This window comes from Pan troglodytes, chromosome 16 (assembly GCF_028858775.2).
Source record: "Pan troglodytes isolate AG18354 chromosome 16, NHGRI_mPanTro3-v2.0_pri, whole genome shotgun sequence".
In the NCBI taxonomy this organism is placed as follows: Eukaryota; Metazoa; Chordata; class Mammalia; order Primates; family Hominidae; genus Pan; species Pan troglodytes.
The window spans coordinates 65,408,329-65,426,652 of NC_072414.2; the positions used below are offsets into that span (position 1 = coordinate 65,408,329).

The window sequence follows — 18,324 nt, forward strand, 5'->3', positions numbered from 1 at the left end:
TCGACTACCAGCCTAGTCCCAGGGTGTACGCTACAGGGAGTCAGGCAGTTTGGGAAACTTCTCAGACTCAGAGCTTCAGAAGTTGACGTGGGCTGCCTGAGGGAAGGTGTGGGCCCGAATGCTGTGCAAGTGCGACATCAACTTCCACTAATAAGGGTCACAACCGCCCTTCAATGTAGAAGCAACCATCTCGGTGCCCAAGGTCAAGAGAGACACCGAAGCCCGGAAATGCCCTAAGCGGGAATCTTCGGAGCCTGCCCATTGGCTTCTGCTGGACGGGTGGGTGGGCCCTGGGGCGCCCCGCTTACTGATTGGTTCGATGCCGGATTGGCAGGTCCCCGCCGGCAGTGCGTGTGGTGAGGCAGGACATGGCGGCGGCAGGAAAAGTGCCCTTGAGCCTCGGGCTTACCGGAGGAGAAGCGGCAGAGTGGCCTCTGCAGCGGTACGCCCGCTGCATACCCTCAAACACCAGAGACCCACCTGGGCCATGCCTGGAAGCTGGGACAGCCCCCTGCCCCACATGGAAGGTGAGGCCTGAAGGCAGGAATATCCCTGAGGTGCCCACAGCCCTCAGGAGGGGAGGCTCCGCGAATACACGGGGCCAGTGCCCCGAAAGCAATGCCGAGGGGACACCGAGTGACTGCCAGGCCTGTTGGGGAATGGACAGGCCGACAACTAAGATAGGAAGTACATACATAGCAGTAGGAGACATGGTTGGAACCCTTTACAGTCTCAAAATAATTATGCAAGGGAGTAGTAAACATTCATATATTCAATGTGTATTTATTGAGCGTCAAATATGTGCTAGACTCTATTCAGGGTGCTAGGGATGGAGCAGTGAGCAAGATATAAACGCTCCCCACCCTTATTGATGTTTTTAGTTTAGTGGAGGATATACTATTTATCCAAATAACTAATTACAGAAGGGACAACGGAGTCATCCCGTAACCAAGCATTCACACAGGACTAAATTTGAATCCTCGCGTTGCCAGTGAATTTCTGGGACCTTGCTTTAGTTACTTAACCTGTCTGTACCTTATTTACTTTGTCTTAAAATAGAGATAATAATATAATAGTACAGGCCCTCAGAAATATTGGGATTCGGTTCCAGACCATCACAATAAAGCAAGTTACGACCTTTTTGGCTTCTCAGTGCATATGAAACCTGTGTTTGCACTGTACTGTAGTCTATTAACTTGTCTAAAACAATTATGTCTAAAAGAACAATGTACACACCTTGATTCGAGAATACTTTATTGCTAAAAAATGCTAACACTCACCTGAGCCTTCAGCAGGTCAGTCTTTTTGCTGCTGGAGGGTCTTGCTTCATGCTGGTGGCTGCTGACTGATCAGAGTGGTGGTTTCCCAAGATTGGGGTTGCTGTGGCAATTTCTTAAAATAAGACAACAATGCAGTTTGTCACATGGATTGCCTCTAACTTTCAGGAAAGATTGCTCTGTAGCATGCAATGCTGTTTAATGGCATTTTTACCCACAGTAGAACTCCTTTCAAAATTGGAGTTAATCCTCTCACATTTTGCTGCTGCTTTATCAACTAAGTTTATGTGATATTCTAAATACTTTGCTGTCATTTCAGCAATGTTCACGGCATCTTCACCAGGAGTAGATGCCATCTTAGGAAACCACTTTCTTTGCTCATCCATAAAAAGCAACTCGTCATCTCTTCAAGTTTTATTGTAAAATTATAGCAATTCAGTCCCATCTTCAGGCTTCACTTCCAATTCTAGTTCTCTTGCTCTTTCAACACATCTGCAGTCCCTTCCTCCATTGAAATCTTGAACTCCTCAAAAGTCATCCGTGAGGGTTGGAATCAACTTCTTCCAAATTCCTGTTAATGTTGATATGTTGACCTCCGTCCATGAATCACAAATGTTCTTAATGGTATCTAGAATGGTGAATCCTTTTCAGATGTTTTCAATTAACTGCCCAGATCCATCAGAGGAATCACAATCTACAGAAGCTATAGCCTTATAAAATATATTTCTTAAATAATAAGACTTGAAAGCAGACAATTACTCCTTGATCATGGGCTGCAGAATGAATGTTGTGTTAGCAGGCATGAAAACAACATTCATCTCTTTGTACATCTCTATCCAAGCTCTTGGGTGACCAGGTGCCTTGTCAATGAACAATAATATTTTGACAGGAATCTTTTTTTCTGAGGAGTTGGTCTCAACAGTGGGCTTAAAATATTCAGTAAACCATGCTATAAACAAATATGCTATCATCCAGGCTTTGTTGTTCTATTTATAGAGCACAGGCAGAGTAGATTTAGTACAGTTCCAAAGGGCCCTAGGACTTTCAGAATGGTAAATGAGCATTGGCTTCAATTTAGAGTCACCAGTGGGATTAGCCCCTAATGCAAGAGTCAGCCTGCCCTTTGAAGCTTTGAAGCCAGGCATTGACTTCTCCTCTTTAGCTATGAACGTCCTAGATGGCCTCTTCTTCTACGAAAAGGCTGTTTTGAATACGTTAAAAAATCAGATCAGACTTTGGCTTAAGGGAATGTTGTGACTGGTTTGATCTTCTATGCAGACCATTACAACTTTTTCCATTTCAGCAATAAGGCTGTTCCACTTATCATTCCTGTGTTCACTGGAATAGCATTTTTAATTTCCTTTAAGAACTTTTCCTTTGCGTTTACAACCTGGCTAACTGGCATAAGAGGTCTAGCTTTTGACCTATTTTGGCTTTCAACATGCCTTCCTCACTAAGCTTAATCATTTCTAGCTTTTCATTTAAAATGAGAGATATGTGATTTTTCCTTTCACCTTAACACTTTGAGGCCATTGCAGGGTTATTAATTGGCTGGATTTCAATATTGTTGTGTCTCAGAATAGTGAGGACCGAGGAGAGGGAGAGAGACAGAGCAAAGGCTGGTGGATGGAGCAGTTGGAATATACATATCATTTATTAAGTTCACTGTCTTCTATGGGCATGGTTTGTGGCACTCCAGAACAATTACAATAGTAACATCAGAGATCACTGATCACAGATCACCATCATATATAATAATAATAATAATGAAAAAGCTTGAAATATTGTGAAAATTACCAAAATGTGATACAGAGACATGAAGTGAACACATGCTGTTAGAAAAATGGCACTGAGAGACTTGATTGATGTGGGGTTGCCACAAACCTTCAATGTGTAAAAAATGTAATATCTGTGAAGTGCAATAAAGCAAAGTGCAGTAAAGGGAAGTGTGCCTGTACCTACTTCATAGGATTATTTTGACCATTGCATAAGCTAATACATGTCAATCACCTAAAATAGTGCCTAGTATATATTAAGTTAGGGGTTTGCTCTTATTATCATTTTGTTCTAGTGGTATGCTTTAACACCATGGGTTGCCAGTCATTCCGTTCCCTTTTGTCTGGTTTGACTATTGGATGAGGAACCTGGGATTTTGGATTATACACATACATGTACGTCACATGTGTGCACACATGCATACATGTTTGTGTATTTTGGGCAGCAGTAGATAGGAGAAGAATTAAAGAGAATAAAGGTCCCAGGTAGCTGGGTGTGGTGGCTTATGCCTGTAATCCCAGCACTTTGGGAGGCTGAGGCAGGCAGATCACCTGAGGTCAGGAGTTTGAGACCAGCCTGGCCAACATGGCAAAACCCCGTCTCTACAAAAAATGCAAAAATTAGCCGGGTGTAGTGGTGCCTGCCTGTAGTTCCAGCTACTCAGGAGGCTGAGGTGGGAGAATCGCTTGAACCTGGGAGGCTGAGGTTGCAGTGAGCTGAGATCGTGGCACTGTACTCCAACCTGAGTGACAGAGCAAGACTCTGTCTCAAAAAAAAAAAAAAAAAAAAAAAAAAATTCCCACAACATGTACAGAGGCCACAACATACCTGAAAAAACCTCAGCATGTAATGTATAGTGAGAAGGCTAGCAAATCTGGTGCTTAGAGAATAAGGGAAATGGTTAGCTTGAGATAAGCCTGTCTGAAGATGTAGGCAGGTGCCTTGTGAATATTATTATAAATCCAGTGGGAAGCCACCCAACAGTTTTAAGCAGAGGCATTTTCATCTTTGAAAGATCACTCTAGCTGTGGTGTGAAGATGGAATTGGAGGGGAATATGAGTGGATTCAGAAAGATCATTTAGAATGCTATTGCAGTGTTATAGGCAAGAGATGATGATGGCTTAGACTCAGGGCATGGCAGTAGAGATAGGGATATTGGGAATATATTTTGGAGACCAAAATGAAAAGGCTTGGTGATTGATTGTATATGAGTGGTGAGAGTAAAGGACTTCTGGGTTTCTAGCAGAAGCAACTGAGTAGATGGTTGAAGAATGGGAAACACTGGAGGAGGAACAGTGAGGGAAAAATCCAAGATGTCAGTTTTCGATGTATTGAATTTCATAAGATTGTGAAGCATCCAAGTGGAGATATTGAATAGGTGGTTGGGTATATTGGTCTAGACTCAGAAGGAAGATCTGGGCTAGAGATGTAAAGGTGTGAGTCATCAGCATAAAGGTGATATTTATAGTCATGGGATTAGGTGAGATTCGGGACCAAGCTTAAACGTAATCCAACATTTGTAAGTTGGGTAGAGGGGACAGAGCCCCAAAGAAGACTGATAAGAGGCCTGGCACAGTGGCTTATCCCTGTAATCCCAGCACTTTGGGAGGCCAAGATGGGTGGATCACTTGAGGTCAGAAGTTCAGACCAGACTGGCCAACATGGTGAAACCCGAGGCTACTTGGGAGGCTGAGGCAGGAGAATCCCTTGAGCCTAGGAGACAGAGGTTGCAGTGAGCCAAGATTGTGCCACTGCACTCCAGCCTGCGCAACAGAGTGAGACTCTGTCTCAAAATAAATAAATAGATAAATAGGAAAATACAACAAGATAGCCGAATAGGAACAGCTCCGATCTGCAGCTCCCAGCAAGATCAACACAGAAGGCGGGTGATTTCTGCATTTCCAACTGAGGTACCTGGTTCATCTCATTGGGACTGGTTGGACAGTGGGTGCAGGCCATGGAGGGTGAGCCGAAGCAGGGTGGGGCATCACCTCACCTGGGAAGTACAAGGGGTTGGGGAATCTCCCTCCCCCAGCCAAGGGAAGCCGTGAGAGACTGTACTGGGAGGAATGGTGCACAGATACTGTGCTTTTCCCATGGTCTTTGCAATCAGCAGGCCGGGAGATTCCCTCTGGTGCCTACGCCACCGAGGGCCCTGGGTTTCAAGCACAAAACTGGGTGGCCATTTGGGCAGACACTGAGCTAGCTGCAGGAGTTTTTTTTTTTTTTTTTTCACACGCCAGTGGCTACTGGAACGCCAGAGCCCAGCAACCTGAGATCCACTGGCTCGCAATTCTCACTGCTAGCACAGCAGTCTGAGGTTGACCTGGGATGCTGTATCTTGGTCGGGGGAAGGGCATCCGCCATTGCTGAGGCTTGAGTAGGTGGTTTTACCCTCACAGTGTAAACAAAGCCACCAGGAAGTTTGAACTGGGTGGAGCCCAAGACAGCTCAGCAAGGCTGCTGCAGCCACACTGCCTCTCTAGATTCCTCCTCTCTGGGCAGGGCATCTCTGAAAAAAAGGCAGCAGCCCAGTCAGGGACTTATAGATAAAACCCGCATCTCCCTGGGACAGAGCACCTGGAGGAAGGGGTGGCTGTGGGCACAGCTTCAGCAGACTTAAATGTCCCTGCCTGACAGCTCTGAAGAGAGCAGTGGATCTCCCAGCATAGTGTTCGAACTCTGATAAGGAACAGACTGCCTCCTAAAGTGGGTCCCTGACCTTTGTGTCTCCTGACTGGGAGACACCTCCCAGTAGGGGCTGACAGACACCTCATATAGGAGAGCTCTGGCTGGCATCTGGTGGGTGCCCCTCTGGGACAAAGCTTCCAGAGTAAGGAACAGGCAGCAGCCTGTTCTGCAGCCTCCGCTGGTGATACCCAGGCAAACAGGGTCTGGAGTGGACCTCCAGCAAATTCCAGCAGACCTGCAGAAGAGGGGCCTGACTGTTAGAAGGAAAACAAACAAACAGAAAGGAATAGTATCAACATCAACAAAAAGGATGTCTACTCAGAGACCCCACCCAAAGGTCACCAACGTCAAAGACCGAAGATAGATAAATCCACGAAGATGAGGAGAAACCAGTGCAAAAAGGCTGAAAATTCCAAAAACCGGAAAACCTCTTCACCTCCAAAAGATCACAACTCCTCGCCAGCAAGGGAACAAAACTGGATGGACAATGAGTTTGATGAACTGACAGAAGCAGGCCTCAGAAGGTGGGTAATAACAAACTCCTCTGAGCTAAAGGAGCACGTTCTAACCCAATGCAAGGAAGCTAAGAACCTTGAAAAAAGGTTAGATGAATTGCTAACTAGAATAACCTGTTTAGAGAAGAACAGAAATGACCTGATGGAGCTGAAAAACACAGCACGAGAACTTCATGAAGCATACACAAGTATCAGTAGCTGAATTGATCAAGCAGAAGAAAGGATATCAGAGACTGAAGATCAACTCAAAGAAATAAAGCAAGAAGACAAGGTTAGAGAAAAGAGTGAAAAGAAATGAACAAAGCCTCCAAGAAATATGGGACTATGTGAAAAGACCAAATCTATGTATGACTGGTGTACCTGAAAGTGATGGGGAGAATGGAACCAAGTTGGAAAACACTCTTCAGGATATTATCCAGGAGAACTTCCCCAATCTAGCAAGGCAGGCCAACATTCAAATTCAGGAAATACAGAGAACACCAGAAAGATACTCCTCGAGAAGGGCAACCCTAAGACATATAATCGTCAGATACACACCAAGGTTGAAATGAAGGAAAAAATGTTAAGGGCAGCCAGAGAGAAAGGTTGGATTACCCACAAAGTGAAGCCCATCAGACTAACAGCAGATCTTTCGGCAGAACCCCTACAAGCCAGAAGAAAGTGAGGGCCAGTATTCAGTATTCTTAAAGAAAAGAATTTTCAATCCAGAATTTCATATCCAGCCAAACTAAGCTTCATAAGCAAAGGAGAAATAAAATCCTTTACAGACAAGCAAATGCTGAGAGATCTTGTCACCACCAGGCCTGCCTTACAAGAGCTCCTGAAGGAAGCACTAAACATGAACCAGTACCAGCCACTGCAAAAACATACCAAATTGTAAAGACCATTGATGCTATGAAGAAACTGCATCAACTAACCGGCAAAATAACCAGCTAACGTCATAATGACAGGATCAAATTCATGCAACAATATTAACCTTAAATGTAAATGGGCTAAATGCCCCAATTAAAAGACACAGACTGGCAAATTGGATAGAGTCAAGACCCATCAGTGTGCTGTATTCAGGAGACCCATCTCACGTGCAAAGATACACATAGGCTCAGAATAAAGGGATGGAGGAATATTTACCAAGCAAATGGAAAGAAAAAAAAAAGCAGGAGTTGCAATCCTAGTTTCTGATAAAACAGACTTTAAACCAGCAAAGATAAAAAGAGACAAGGGCATTACATGATGGTAAAGGGATCAATGCAACAAGAAGAGCTAACTATCCTAAATATATATGCACCCAATACAGGAGCACCCAGATTCATAAAGCAAGTTCTTAGCGACCTACAAAGAGACTTAGACTCCCACACAATAATAGTGGGAGACTTTAACGCCCCACTGTCAATATTAGACAGATCAATGAGACAGAAAATTAACAAGGATATCCAGGACTTGAACTCAGCTCTGGACCAAGTGAACCTAATAGATATCTACAGAACTCTCCACCCCAAATCGAGAGAATATACATTCTTCTCAGCACCACATCACACTTATTCTAAAATTGACCACATAATTGGAAGTAAAACACTTCTTAGCAAATGCAAAAGAATGGAAATCATAACAAACAATCTCTCAGTCCACAGTGCAATAAAATTAGAACTCAGGATTAAGACACTCACTCAAAACCGCACAACTACATGGAAACTGAACAACCTGCTCTTGAATGACTACTGGGTAAATAAAGAAATGAAGGCAGAAATAAAGATGTTCTTTGAAAGCAATGAAAACAAAGACAAAACATACCAGAATCTCTGGGACATCTTTAAAGCAGTGTGTAGAGGGAAATTTATAGTACTAAATGCCCACAAGAGAAAGCAGGAAAGATCTAAGGTTGGCACCCTAACATCACAATGAAAAGAACTAGAGAAGCAAGAGCAAACAAATTCAAAAGCTAGCAGAAGACAAGAAGTAACTAATATCAGAGCAGAACTGAAGGAGACAGACACTTGAAAAACCCTTCAAAAGTCAGTGAATCTGGGAGCTGGTTTTTTGAAAAGATCAACAAAATAGGCTGCTAGCCAGACTAATAAAAAAGCAAAAAGAGTAGAATTAAATAGATGCAATAAAAAATGATAAAGGGGCTATCATCACTGATCCCTCAGGAATGCAAACTGCCATCAGAGAATACTATAAACACCTCTACGCAAATAAACTAGAAAATCTAGAAGAAATGGATAAATTCCTCAACACATACACCCTCCCAAGACTAAACCAGGAAGAAGTTGAATCCCTGAATAGACCAATAATAAGTTCTGAAATTGAGGCAGTAATGAATAGCCTACCAACTAAAAAAAGTCCAGAACTAGACGGATTCACAGCTGAATTATACTAGAGGTACAAAGAGGAGCTGGTACCATTCCTTGTGAAACTATTCTAAACAATATAAAAAGAGGGAATCCTCCCTAACTCATTTTACAAGGCCAGCATCATCCTGATATCAAAACCTGGCAGAGACACACACACACAAAAAGAAAATTTCAGGCCAATATCCCTGGTGAATATTGATGTGAAAATCCTCCATAAAATGCTGGCAAACCAAATTCAGCAGCACATCAAAAAGCTTATCCACCACGATCAAGTCAGCTTCATCCCTGGCATGCAAGGCTGGTTCAATGTACACAAATCAATAAATGTAATCCATCACATAAACAGAACCAATGACAAAAACCACATGATTATCTCAATAGATGCAGAAAAGGCTTTTGACAAAATTCAACAGCACTTCATGCTAAAAACTCTTAATAAACTAGGTATTGATAGACTGTATCTCCAAATAATAAGAGCTATTTATGATAAACCCACAGCCAATATCATACTGAGTGGGCAAAAACTGGAAGAGTTCCCTTTGATAACTGGTACAAGATAAGGATGCCCTCTCTCACCACCCCTATTCAACATAGTATTAGAAGTTCTGGCCAGGGCAATTGGGCAAGAGAAAGAAATAAAGGGTATTCAGATAGGAAAAGAGGAAGTCAAATTGTCTCTGTTTGCAGATGACATGGTTGTATATTTAGAAAACCCAATCGTCTCAGCCCAAAATCTCCTTAAGCTGATACACAACTTCAGCAAAGTCTCAGGATATAAAATCAGTGTGCAAAAATCACAAGCATTCCTATACACGAATAACAGACAAACAGAGAGCCAAATCATGAGTGAACTCCCATTCAGAATTGCTACAAAGAGAATAAAATACCTAGGAATCCAACTTACAAGGGATGTGAAGGACCTCTTCAAGGAGAACTACAAACCACGGCTCAAGGAAATAAGAGAGGACAAAAACAAATGGGAAAACATTCCATGCTCATGGATAGGCAGAATCAATATCATGAAAATGGCCATTCTGCCCCAAGCAATTTACAGATTCAATGCTATCCCCATCAAGCTACCATGACTTTCTTCACAGAATTGGAAAAAACTACTTTAAATTTCACGTGGAACCAAAAAAGAGCCTGCATAGCCAAGACAATCCTAAGCAAAAAGAACAAAGCTGGAGGCATCAGCTACCTGACTTCAAACTATACTACAAGGCTACAGTAACCAAATCAGCATGGTACTGGTACCAAAACAGATATATAGACCAATGGAACAGAACAGAGGCCTCAGAAATAACACCACACATCTACAACCATCTGATCTTTGACAAACCTGACAAAAACAAGCAATGGGAAAAGGATTCCCTATTTAATAAATGGTGTTGGGAAAACTGGCTAGCCATATGCAGAAAGCTGAAACTGGATCCCTTCCTTACATCTTATACAAAAATCAACTCAAGATGGATTAAAGACTTAAATATAAGACCTAAAACGATGAAAACCCTAGAAGAAGACCTAGGCAATACCATTCAGAACATAGGCATGGGCAAAGACTTCATGACTAAAACACCAAAAGCAACGGCAACAACAGCCAAAATTGACAAATGGGATCTAATTAAACTAAAGAGCTTCTGCACAGCAAAAGAAACTATAATCAGAGTGAACAGGCAATCTACAGTATGGGAGAAAATTTTTGCAATCTGTCCAGCTGACAGAGGGCTAATATCCAGAATCTACAAAGAATTTAAACAAATTTACAAGAAAAAGTCAACCCCATCAAAAAGTGGGCGAAGGATATGTACAAAAGAAGACATTTATGCAGCCAACAAATATATGAAAAAAAGCTCGTCATCACTGGTCATTAGAGCAATGCAAATCAAAACCACAATGAGATACCATCTCATGCCTGTTAGAATGATGATCATTAAAAAGTCAGGAAACAACAGGTGCTGGAGAGGATGTGGAGAAATAGGAACGCTTTTATACTGTTTGTAAGAGTGTAAATTAGTTCAACCATTGTGGAAGACAGTGTAGCAATTCCTCAAGGATCTAGAACTAGAAATACCATTTGACCCAGCCATCCCATTGCTGGGTATATACCCAAAGGATTATAAATCATTCTGCTATAAAGACACATGCACATGTATGTTTATTGCAGCACTGTTCACAATGACAAAGACTAGGAACCAACCAAAATGCCCATCAATGATAGACTGGATAAAGAAAATGTGGCACATATACATCATGGAATACTATGCAGCCATAAAAAAGGATGAGTTCATGTCCTTTGCAGGGACATGGATGAAGCTGGAAACCATCATTCTCAGCAAACTAACACAAGAACAGAAAACCAAACACTGCATGTTCTCACTAATAAGTGGGAACTGAACAATGAGAACACATGGACATGGGTGGGGGGCATCACACACTGGGGTCTGTAGGGGAGTTGGGGGCTGGGGGAGGGATAGCATTAGGAGAAATACCTAATGTAGACCACAGGTTAATGGGTGCAGCAAACCACCATAGCACGTGTATACCTATGTAACAAACCTGCACATTCTGCACATGTACCCCAGAACTTAAAGTATAATAAAGAAAACACAAACAAAAATAAAATAAATAAATAAATAAATAAAAGATTGACAAGGGACAGAGAGTTGAGAAGCACCCAAGAGAATGGAGGTCTATCAGTGCTAAAGAGAGTTATTTCCAGGGGAAAGAGTGATTGATTAACTTTGTTGAATGATGCTGCAAAATGAAGAAACATGATGACTAAGGGATATCTATTCCATTCAGCAGTGTGAATGTCCTTAATGGTCTTTACCAAGAGAAATTTAAGTGGAGTGAAGGGAGTGGAAGCCAGATAGGAGTAGGGTAAAGAATGGCTGATGGGTGAGGAAGTGTAGCCAATGTGCACAGACAGTTTTTCTGAGAGGCTTGGCTGTGAGTATGATTAGAGAAAGGGCACAATGAATTATTCACCACATTCTAGAATATTAGAGCCAGGGGCACTCCTTCAAGATTGAAATCAGTATATCTAGGACGATAAAAAAGACATTAAATTCCTAGTTGTACTGTTTTGAAACCCTGTATCCTGAGAAATGATATAGGCTGAAATACAAAATGAGGTGAAGAAGAGTTAAATATAAGGATGACTGACCTATAATTGGATCTTATAAAAAGCTGGGAATGTTTGGTGACATATTTAATTTTTGAGACTGCTCCACAGGTTCCTTGATACCTTCTCATAAAACACTTTAAACCCTTTCTCCTAAAGCATCTGTGTTGGGTGCAGCTGAATAATTCTTAAATTCTTATCCTGCAACCCAGAGGCCAGGACATTTGACCATTCTAAGGAGTTGATTGTTATTACAATTTTTTTACTTCTTTTTGCAAAGCTCTTCATAATTGCTTATAAGGAACAGTGCTTTTAACAGTTTTCAAATGTTTGGCATAAAGCCACAGCTACAGTGACAAGAGATGAGGTTGGCTTTTGCAGTGCTTTTGAAAACTGAACATTTGTACCTTCCTTTGAATCTGTGCCGAACCATCCTACCCGCTGTGATCAGTTTCAGCCTAGGTCTGTCATTTTTTTTTTGGAAAAAACGAAAGAGAAAACAAGATTTGTTCTATTTTATGGGCACTGGGCCTATTGTGCAATAATAATAATAAAAGATGAGCCATCTAAAGAACTGTACTCTCTAAGTCTCATGTGAATTTTTTATTTTAAAAATATGTGGTACCTGCAGTAAAAAAAGAGGTTAGGTAAAGCATACAAATATATTATTGTGGAGGATAGAGTCATTCTAGTTGTTTTTTCTTTAGGGAACTTTCGAATTCAATCTTGGTTGAACCTATTTTGAGTTCTTTGATTTTTTTCTGATTATAGGAGAATCTGTTCTCCTGGTACTGTTCTCTATAGCTGTTTAATTACAGAGAAAACGTTCATCGCAATGGCTCTATATGCTGAGACAAAAATGTCAACTCAAGAGAAAAAATGAATAGTACAACAAGACTCCTAAGACTCGAAGTCCTAGTTGAGAGGGAAGATCAATTCTGAGACAGAAAGAATGTTATGTATAAAATATCTAATATATTTTATAGAATAATATACTTCATTATGTATACTGATTTGATTTACTTCTTTGAATTGAATTAATCTTGTTAAAAGACACTGTCTAGAGATAAACACAATTCAGAAGCAAATAAACTTTGTAAAACACACGCATGCACACTGAAAACCCAATGGTTTAGAGCTGTGCTACCCAGACCTTAATGTGCATAGAAATCATCTGGGGGTTTTGTTAAAAATGCAAATTCTGACTCAGTCAGAATAGGTCTGGTATGGGGAATGAGATTCTAGTTCTAACAAGCTCCCAGGTGACACAGATGCTGTTGGTTCAAGGACCACACTTTGAGAGGCAGGGGTTTAGAATATCTTGAATGAAATGATAGCCATATAGTAAAATTGATAAAATGAATTTATAGAGTTATGAGGTAAGGCAATCAGATTCATAATGACTATGCAAATGTTTTATTAATAGGGTTAATATTTAAGCCATCTGTCGTCATTTAAGTGGAATGAGCAAATGTTAGTTCCTTACATCTGTTGGCTCAGCCTTTCTGAAAAGATATAATAACAGATTGGTCCATTTTATGTATTTTATGTCTGAATATAATTTAGTCTACTAATAAGTAGACTAATTTGAAAGGTGATGTTAATTGCAGGTTGCTTTTAAAGTTTTACCATGTTTTTCAGATTTCAAGGATTTCTCAGACATGCCCTAATTGGTTGAACCTGACAACTTCTTAGATTTTTTTTTTCTTTCAAAGGGAAAAAAAATCCTTTTTTTATAGGAGGAACTTAAAATAATTGCCCTACTTAGAAATTAAGAAATAGAATGTGAAGTTTGTACTTGAAATGAACTTTTAAATGTGGATTCAACATAAGATATATTTTGGATCTTCTCAACAGTGTTCTTTTTTCTTTCATATTCCTAGTGCCTACATAATACCAAGTATATGATAGGTGCTCAGTAAATGTTTGAATGTGTGGTGTGGTAATTTTCCTTATGATAATGTGTTAATTATTAAATGATAGCTATTATTTATCATTTGCTTTGGTATATTTTTTACAAGAGCCCTATGAAGCAAATATTATTATACCCATTTTATAGATAAGTGAACTGAAACTCAGGTTCAGTGGCTTTCCCAGGAACACAAAGATAAGTTGAAAAGAAAGAATTTAGACCCTCCTTTTCTTGTCTGTAAAATCTATGCTTTTAAGCTCTATGCTGTTTGCCTTAAAAGTGTTAATATCTTATATGGAATGTAGCAATTCAATTATGTGGATGAAGAATTTTGAGATTAACACACAGGATAAAAATGACAAAAATAACAGTTTTTAAATTTGTTTTTAAGGAAAATTTAAAATAGTTAAATAGTTCTTTGTATGCTTGATAATTTTTTATTGCAGGCCTAATGTTGTGAATTCTACTTTGTTGGGTACAGGGTATTTTTGTATTTCTGTATTTCTAAGCTTTTTTTTTTCCAGATAAGTTATTTGGAAACAGTTTGATCCTTTCAAGTCTTGCTTTTAAGCTTTGTCAGCTGGGACCAGAGTGGCTGGGACTAGGGCTAATTTTTCCCGCTTCTGAGGCAAAGCTCTTGAATATTCTACTCAATGTAAATTGTTTTCTCTACTAAGAACAGGCACTATTCCCTGTCCTGTGTGAGCTCTGGGGATTACTCCCTTAAATTCTTTCAGGTGGTCCTTTCCCCACCCTCTGGCAGTTTCCTTACGCATATATATATGTTGATTAGTACTCAGCTGAAGCAGAGGAGGAGGTTCTGCAAGTGTCTGGAGTTCTCCCTTTGTACAGGTCTCTCTTCTCTGGTGTTTTGTCTTGCAAACTGTAGCTGCACTGACCTCCTAGGACTCGAAGCTTCATCTCCTCAACTCAATGAGACCTCACCAGGCTCTGCCTGGGTTTATCATCCTTGCACTCTGACCTGGAAACTTGTGCCAAGAAGTAACCTGGGGCAGTGGTAAGGGCTCACTTCCTTCATTTTCTGTCATTTCTCAGGAATTACATCCTTTATTACGTGATACCTATTGACTTGAGAGCTGTTGCTTCCTTTGATTTGTTCAGTTTTTTATTTCAGTTAGGAGGTATGAAATAACCTGTTAAGGAGGTACTTGTTAATTCCGGTTGGCCAGAAGAGGAAGTCTATAGTGAGTCTTTTGATTCAGTTCCACTTTGTTTTTCTACTGGAGGTCATCAAACAAAGCATTATTAAATTATCTGCTAAGTACTTGACATTCAACTAGGCATTAGAGATGCTATGGAACTGTGTGCTTCACACAGTCTTAAAATATTATGTTACTTGAGTACAGGATTACAAGGATAGGTGGGGCTTGATCACTGGAGCCAAGATTCCTCCTGGTGAGCAGACAACTTTCATCAGTCTTTTGGGGTGCTTCTTGAAAATGCAGCTTCATTGTTCCTGTGCTAGGCCTACTGAATCAACTTCTGGGGTGGCTCTCTAATTGATTCTATGAGTTGTAATCAGTCTTCATGGCCCAATTCTGAAGAAAGGGTGGTAGGGAAGAGGGGACAATTGACAAAGTGGTACTGATACTATATGGAACTTTCAATTTACAAAGTATTTTCATAAACCTTTTTCCATTTAATTCTCACATTAAGACTTCCTGGGTCTCATTACCATCTTATAGACAAAAAGCTGAGGCCTAATTAGGGTAAATAGTTTGCCAAAGGGTAACATAGGAAGTGGAAGAATGAATTCTAAAACTCAGGTTTTCCTCAAGCCATTGCTTCTTCTGCCATACACTGACACTTACTGCATTAGTTATCTTCTCATATGCAGATGTAGGAATATCATCAAGAGTTATTATTCTTTCATGTAGCATGCTTTTTTTGAAGAGTTAACAGGTAATATTTTGTATTAGGATTAAGATAGGCTCTGAGTGACATATAACAGTGGATTAAATAAGATGAAAGTTTATGATTTTCCACATAAAAGTCCACAGCTGGTGTGGCACTATAGTGGTAGGTACTGAGGCTCCTTCTTTGTTCTCTGCTGTGCATGGCCATGGTCTCACAGTCTGAGATAGAATCAGTATCCTAGATAGCTTGTGGAGGAGGGGATAAAGAAATGGACAAAGGTATATGATTGCTCTCTCTTGAGGAAGTTTCCTGTAAGCCACCACGACACTTTCCTAGAACACAGTGGCCAGAACTTAGACCTGTGGCCATCCTAGCTGCACGGGCAGCTGGTATAGATGGTCTGTATTCCACAAGTTCATATGTCTAGCTAAAAAAACTAAGGGTTCTATTACCCCATAAGAAGGAAAAATGGATATTGGAGGGTAACTGGCAGTCTGCCACACAGCTCTCTTCTGAATCTAGAGACTGCTAAGAAATGAAGACTTATTCTTTGAGTCCCTGGTTGGAATAACAAAAGCAACTATTTAATGAGTAATTATTGTATGTTAATACCTAGAACACTGCTTGGCAGATGCCCCCAAAATATTAATTGAAGGAATGAAGGCCAGACATTCTGCTAAGCATCTGATCTCACATACCATTTAATCTTTCAGATGATCCTATAAGGTAGTATTACAATTTTTATTTTACATTTTACAGATGTGGTAATTAAGTATACTTTTTCGTTTTTTCTTTTTTCTTTCTTTTTTTTTTTTTTTTTTGAGACAGAGTCTCACTCTGGCACTCAGACTGGAGTACAGTGGTGCAATCTTGGCTCACCACAATCTCCACCTCGCAGGATCAAGCGATTCTCCTGCCCCAGCCCCCTGAGTAGCTGAGATTACAGTTGCCTGCCACTACCGCCTGGCTAATTTTTATGTTTTTTTCAGTAGAGACGGTTTCACCATGTTGGCCAGGCTGTTTTTGAGCTCCTGACCTCAAATGATCCACCCGCCTTAGCCTCCCAAAGTGTTGGGATTACAGGCATGAGCCACCGCGCCCGGCCCTAATTAAATATGCTTCTAAATGGCAAAACTGGAATTTAATCCTAGCTGTAATTCCAGATATTGTCTTTTATAAAGTAGTAGTCATTAGTTCTGTTCACCAAATATGCTCAGATTTTATATTCCTGGCCTCTTGAAGTTAAGTTTTTTATATGACTGGTTTTGGCCAATGAAATGTGAGCAGAACCAACTGTCATGGGCAGAAGCTTTAAGAACCAGTGCATGATTCATCTTATTCTTTTTCTTCGCCAGTGTTGCAGATATTGGCTTCTCTCTTAGCCTAGGTCCTACAGTGAAAACATAGGCGGTGTGAGGTAGAGTATGAAGACAGGTAGAATAAGGGTGGATAGGTAATGTAAGTGAGAAACCTTTGCTTTTGGGGGTTGTTAATTTCTGCAGCATACTGTAAGCTACACCTGACTGATATGGAATTTTTTTTTACTTTTGGTTATGTTTAATTGAATTATGTCATGTACATTGTAGAGTGCATGGGCTTTTGAGGAAGAACCTTATAACTGATGTTCTAACGTTTTTTTTCTATGACAAAATTATTAGTTGTTCTAAAGCATTAGTTTATAAATGTTTCCAACTTGGGACCAGTCTTTGTTCTCTTTCTTCAGTAAACAAAATCTTAATTTTATTGTGTAACAGACATAGTTTTCATAGAGGCTATGGCTTGTTTATGAAACATGATTTAAGGTAGAATTTATTTGGACAAATAACTGAAGTTTTTTTCAGCTTACTGGTTTAAGGAGTCTAAGAAGTTACAGTTTAGAATGAGGCCCAAGAGTATGAAAATTCATTCATTTTTAGGATTTATTCTCTACCCACTATGTGCCAGACACTATGCAAGGCTCTGTTTAGAGATGGTTAAAGCATCTCTACTTAAAGAGCTAGCCAATTAAGCTCAAGTACCTGCTTATTTCAATATAGGGTGTTTTTGACTTCACAAATGACAGCACTGTATCTGAGAAATAAAGTAAGGTGTTTCCTTAACTCAAATTTGAAATATAATTTGAATACTGGAACTGTTATGAGCTTAAGTGCGCTTTGTGAATGATTAGAAGAGCATGCCTATGAAGATACCAAAGGTGAGTGTGAGAGTTGCAGAGACCTAGGATAGGTTTGATAATGGGAAGTACCACTTTCTGGTATAGTTAGTGATTTTTATCAGATTTAGTAGTCTGGGAAATGTTTAAAGGATATTTTAAACATGTTGGAGAAATGTTGTGGGAGTATTTGTTATAGAAATAACCAGAGTGGCCTTGACTGGTAATTTCAAACACATAAGGAACTTATTCTTCTGTTACATGGGAAGTGTTTTGAGTAAATGTAGTCTATTTATGGCTACTGATAATTCTTCTGTTACATGGAAAGTGTTTTGAGTAAATGTAGTCTATTTATGGCTACTGATAGAGGTGATGAAGTTAATTCTAGTAATTAGGTTTTAAAAGACTGGATAATTTCATGATCAATAATCTTAGGGATATGTGGTAAAAGTAGGGGAATTACATCTCATGCTTTGATACATGAGATAATTTTTGTACATTGTAAAAGAAAAAGTTCTCTATATATATGATTACTTTTTTGGTGGTGGGAGGGTCTGTGTGTTATTGCTATTGTTTTTTTTATTGTTACAGTTAAAACTTTGTATTTCTGTGAAACACCAAAAAATGCTGAATTTTATTGTCTGGTA

The 18,324-nt window shown here is 40.0% G+C and overlaps 1 protein-coding gene across 2 annotated transcripts in view; it reads left to right on the forward strand.

Annotated features, from left to right (window-relative positions):
* The first annotated feature begins 335 nt into the window (after positions 1-335).
* REC114 (REC114 meiotic recombination protein) overlaps positions 336-18,324 on the forward strand; it is a 110,395-nt gene continuing 92,406 nt past the window's right edge. For both annotated transcript variants that reach the window (XM_001175167.8, XM_024349283.3), the window contains exon 1: positions 336-527. In XM_001175167.8, coding sequence (XP_001175167.1) covers positions 369-527 — 159 coding nt within the window. In that variant the 5' untranslated portion in view covers positions 336-368. The remainder of the gene's footprint in view (positions 528-18,324) is intronic.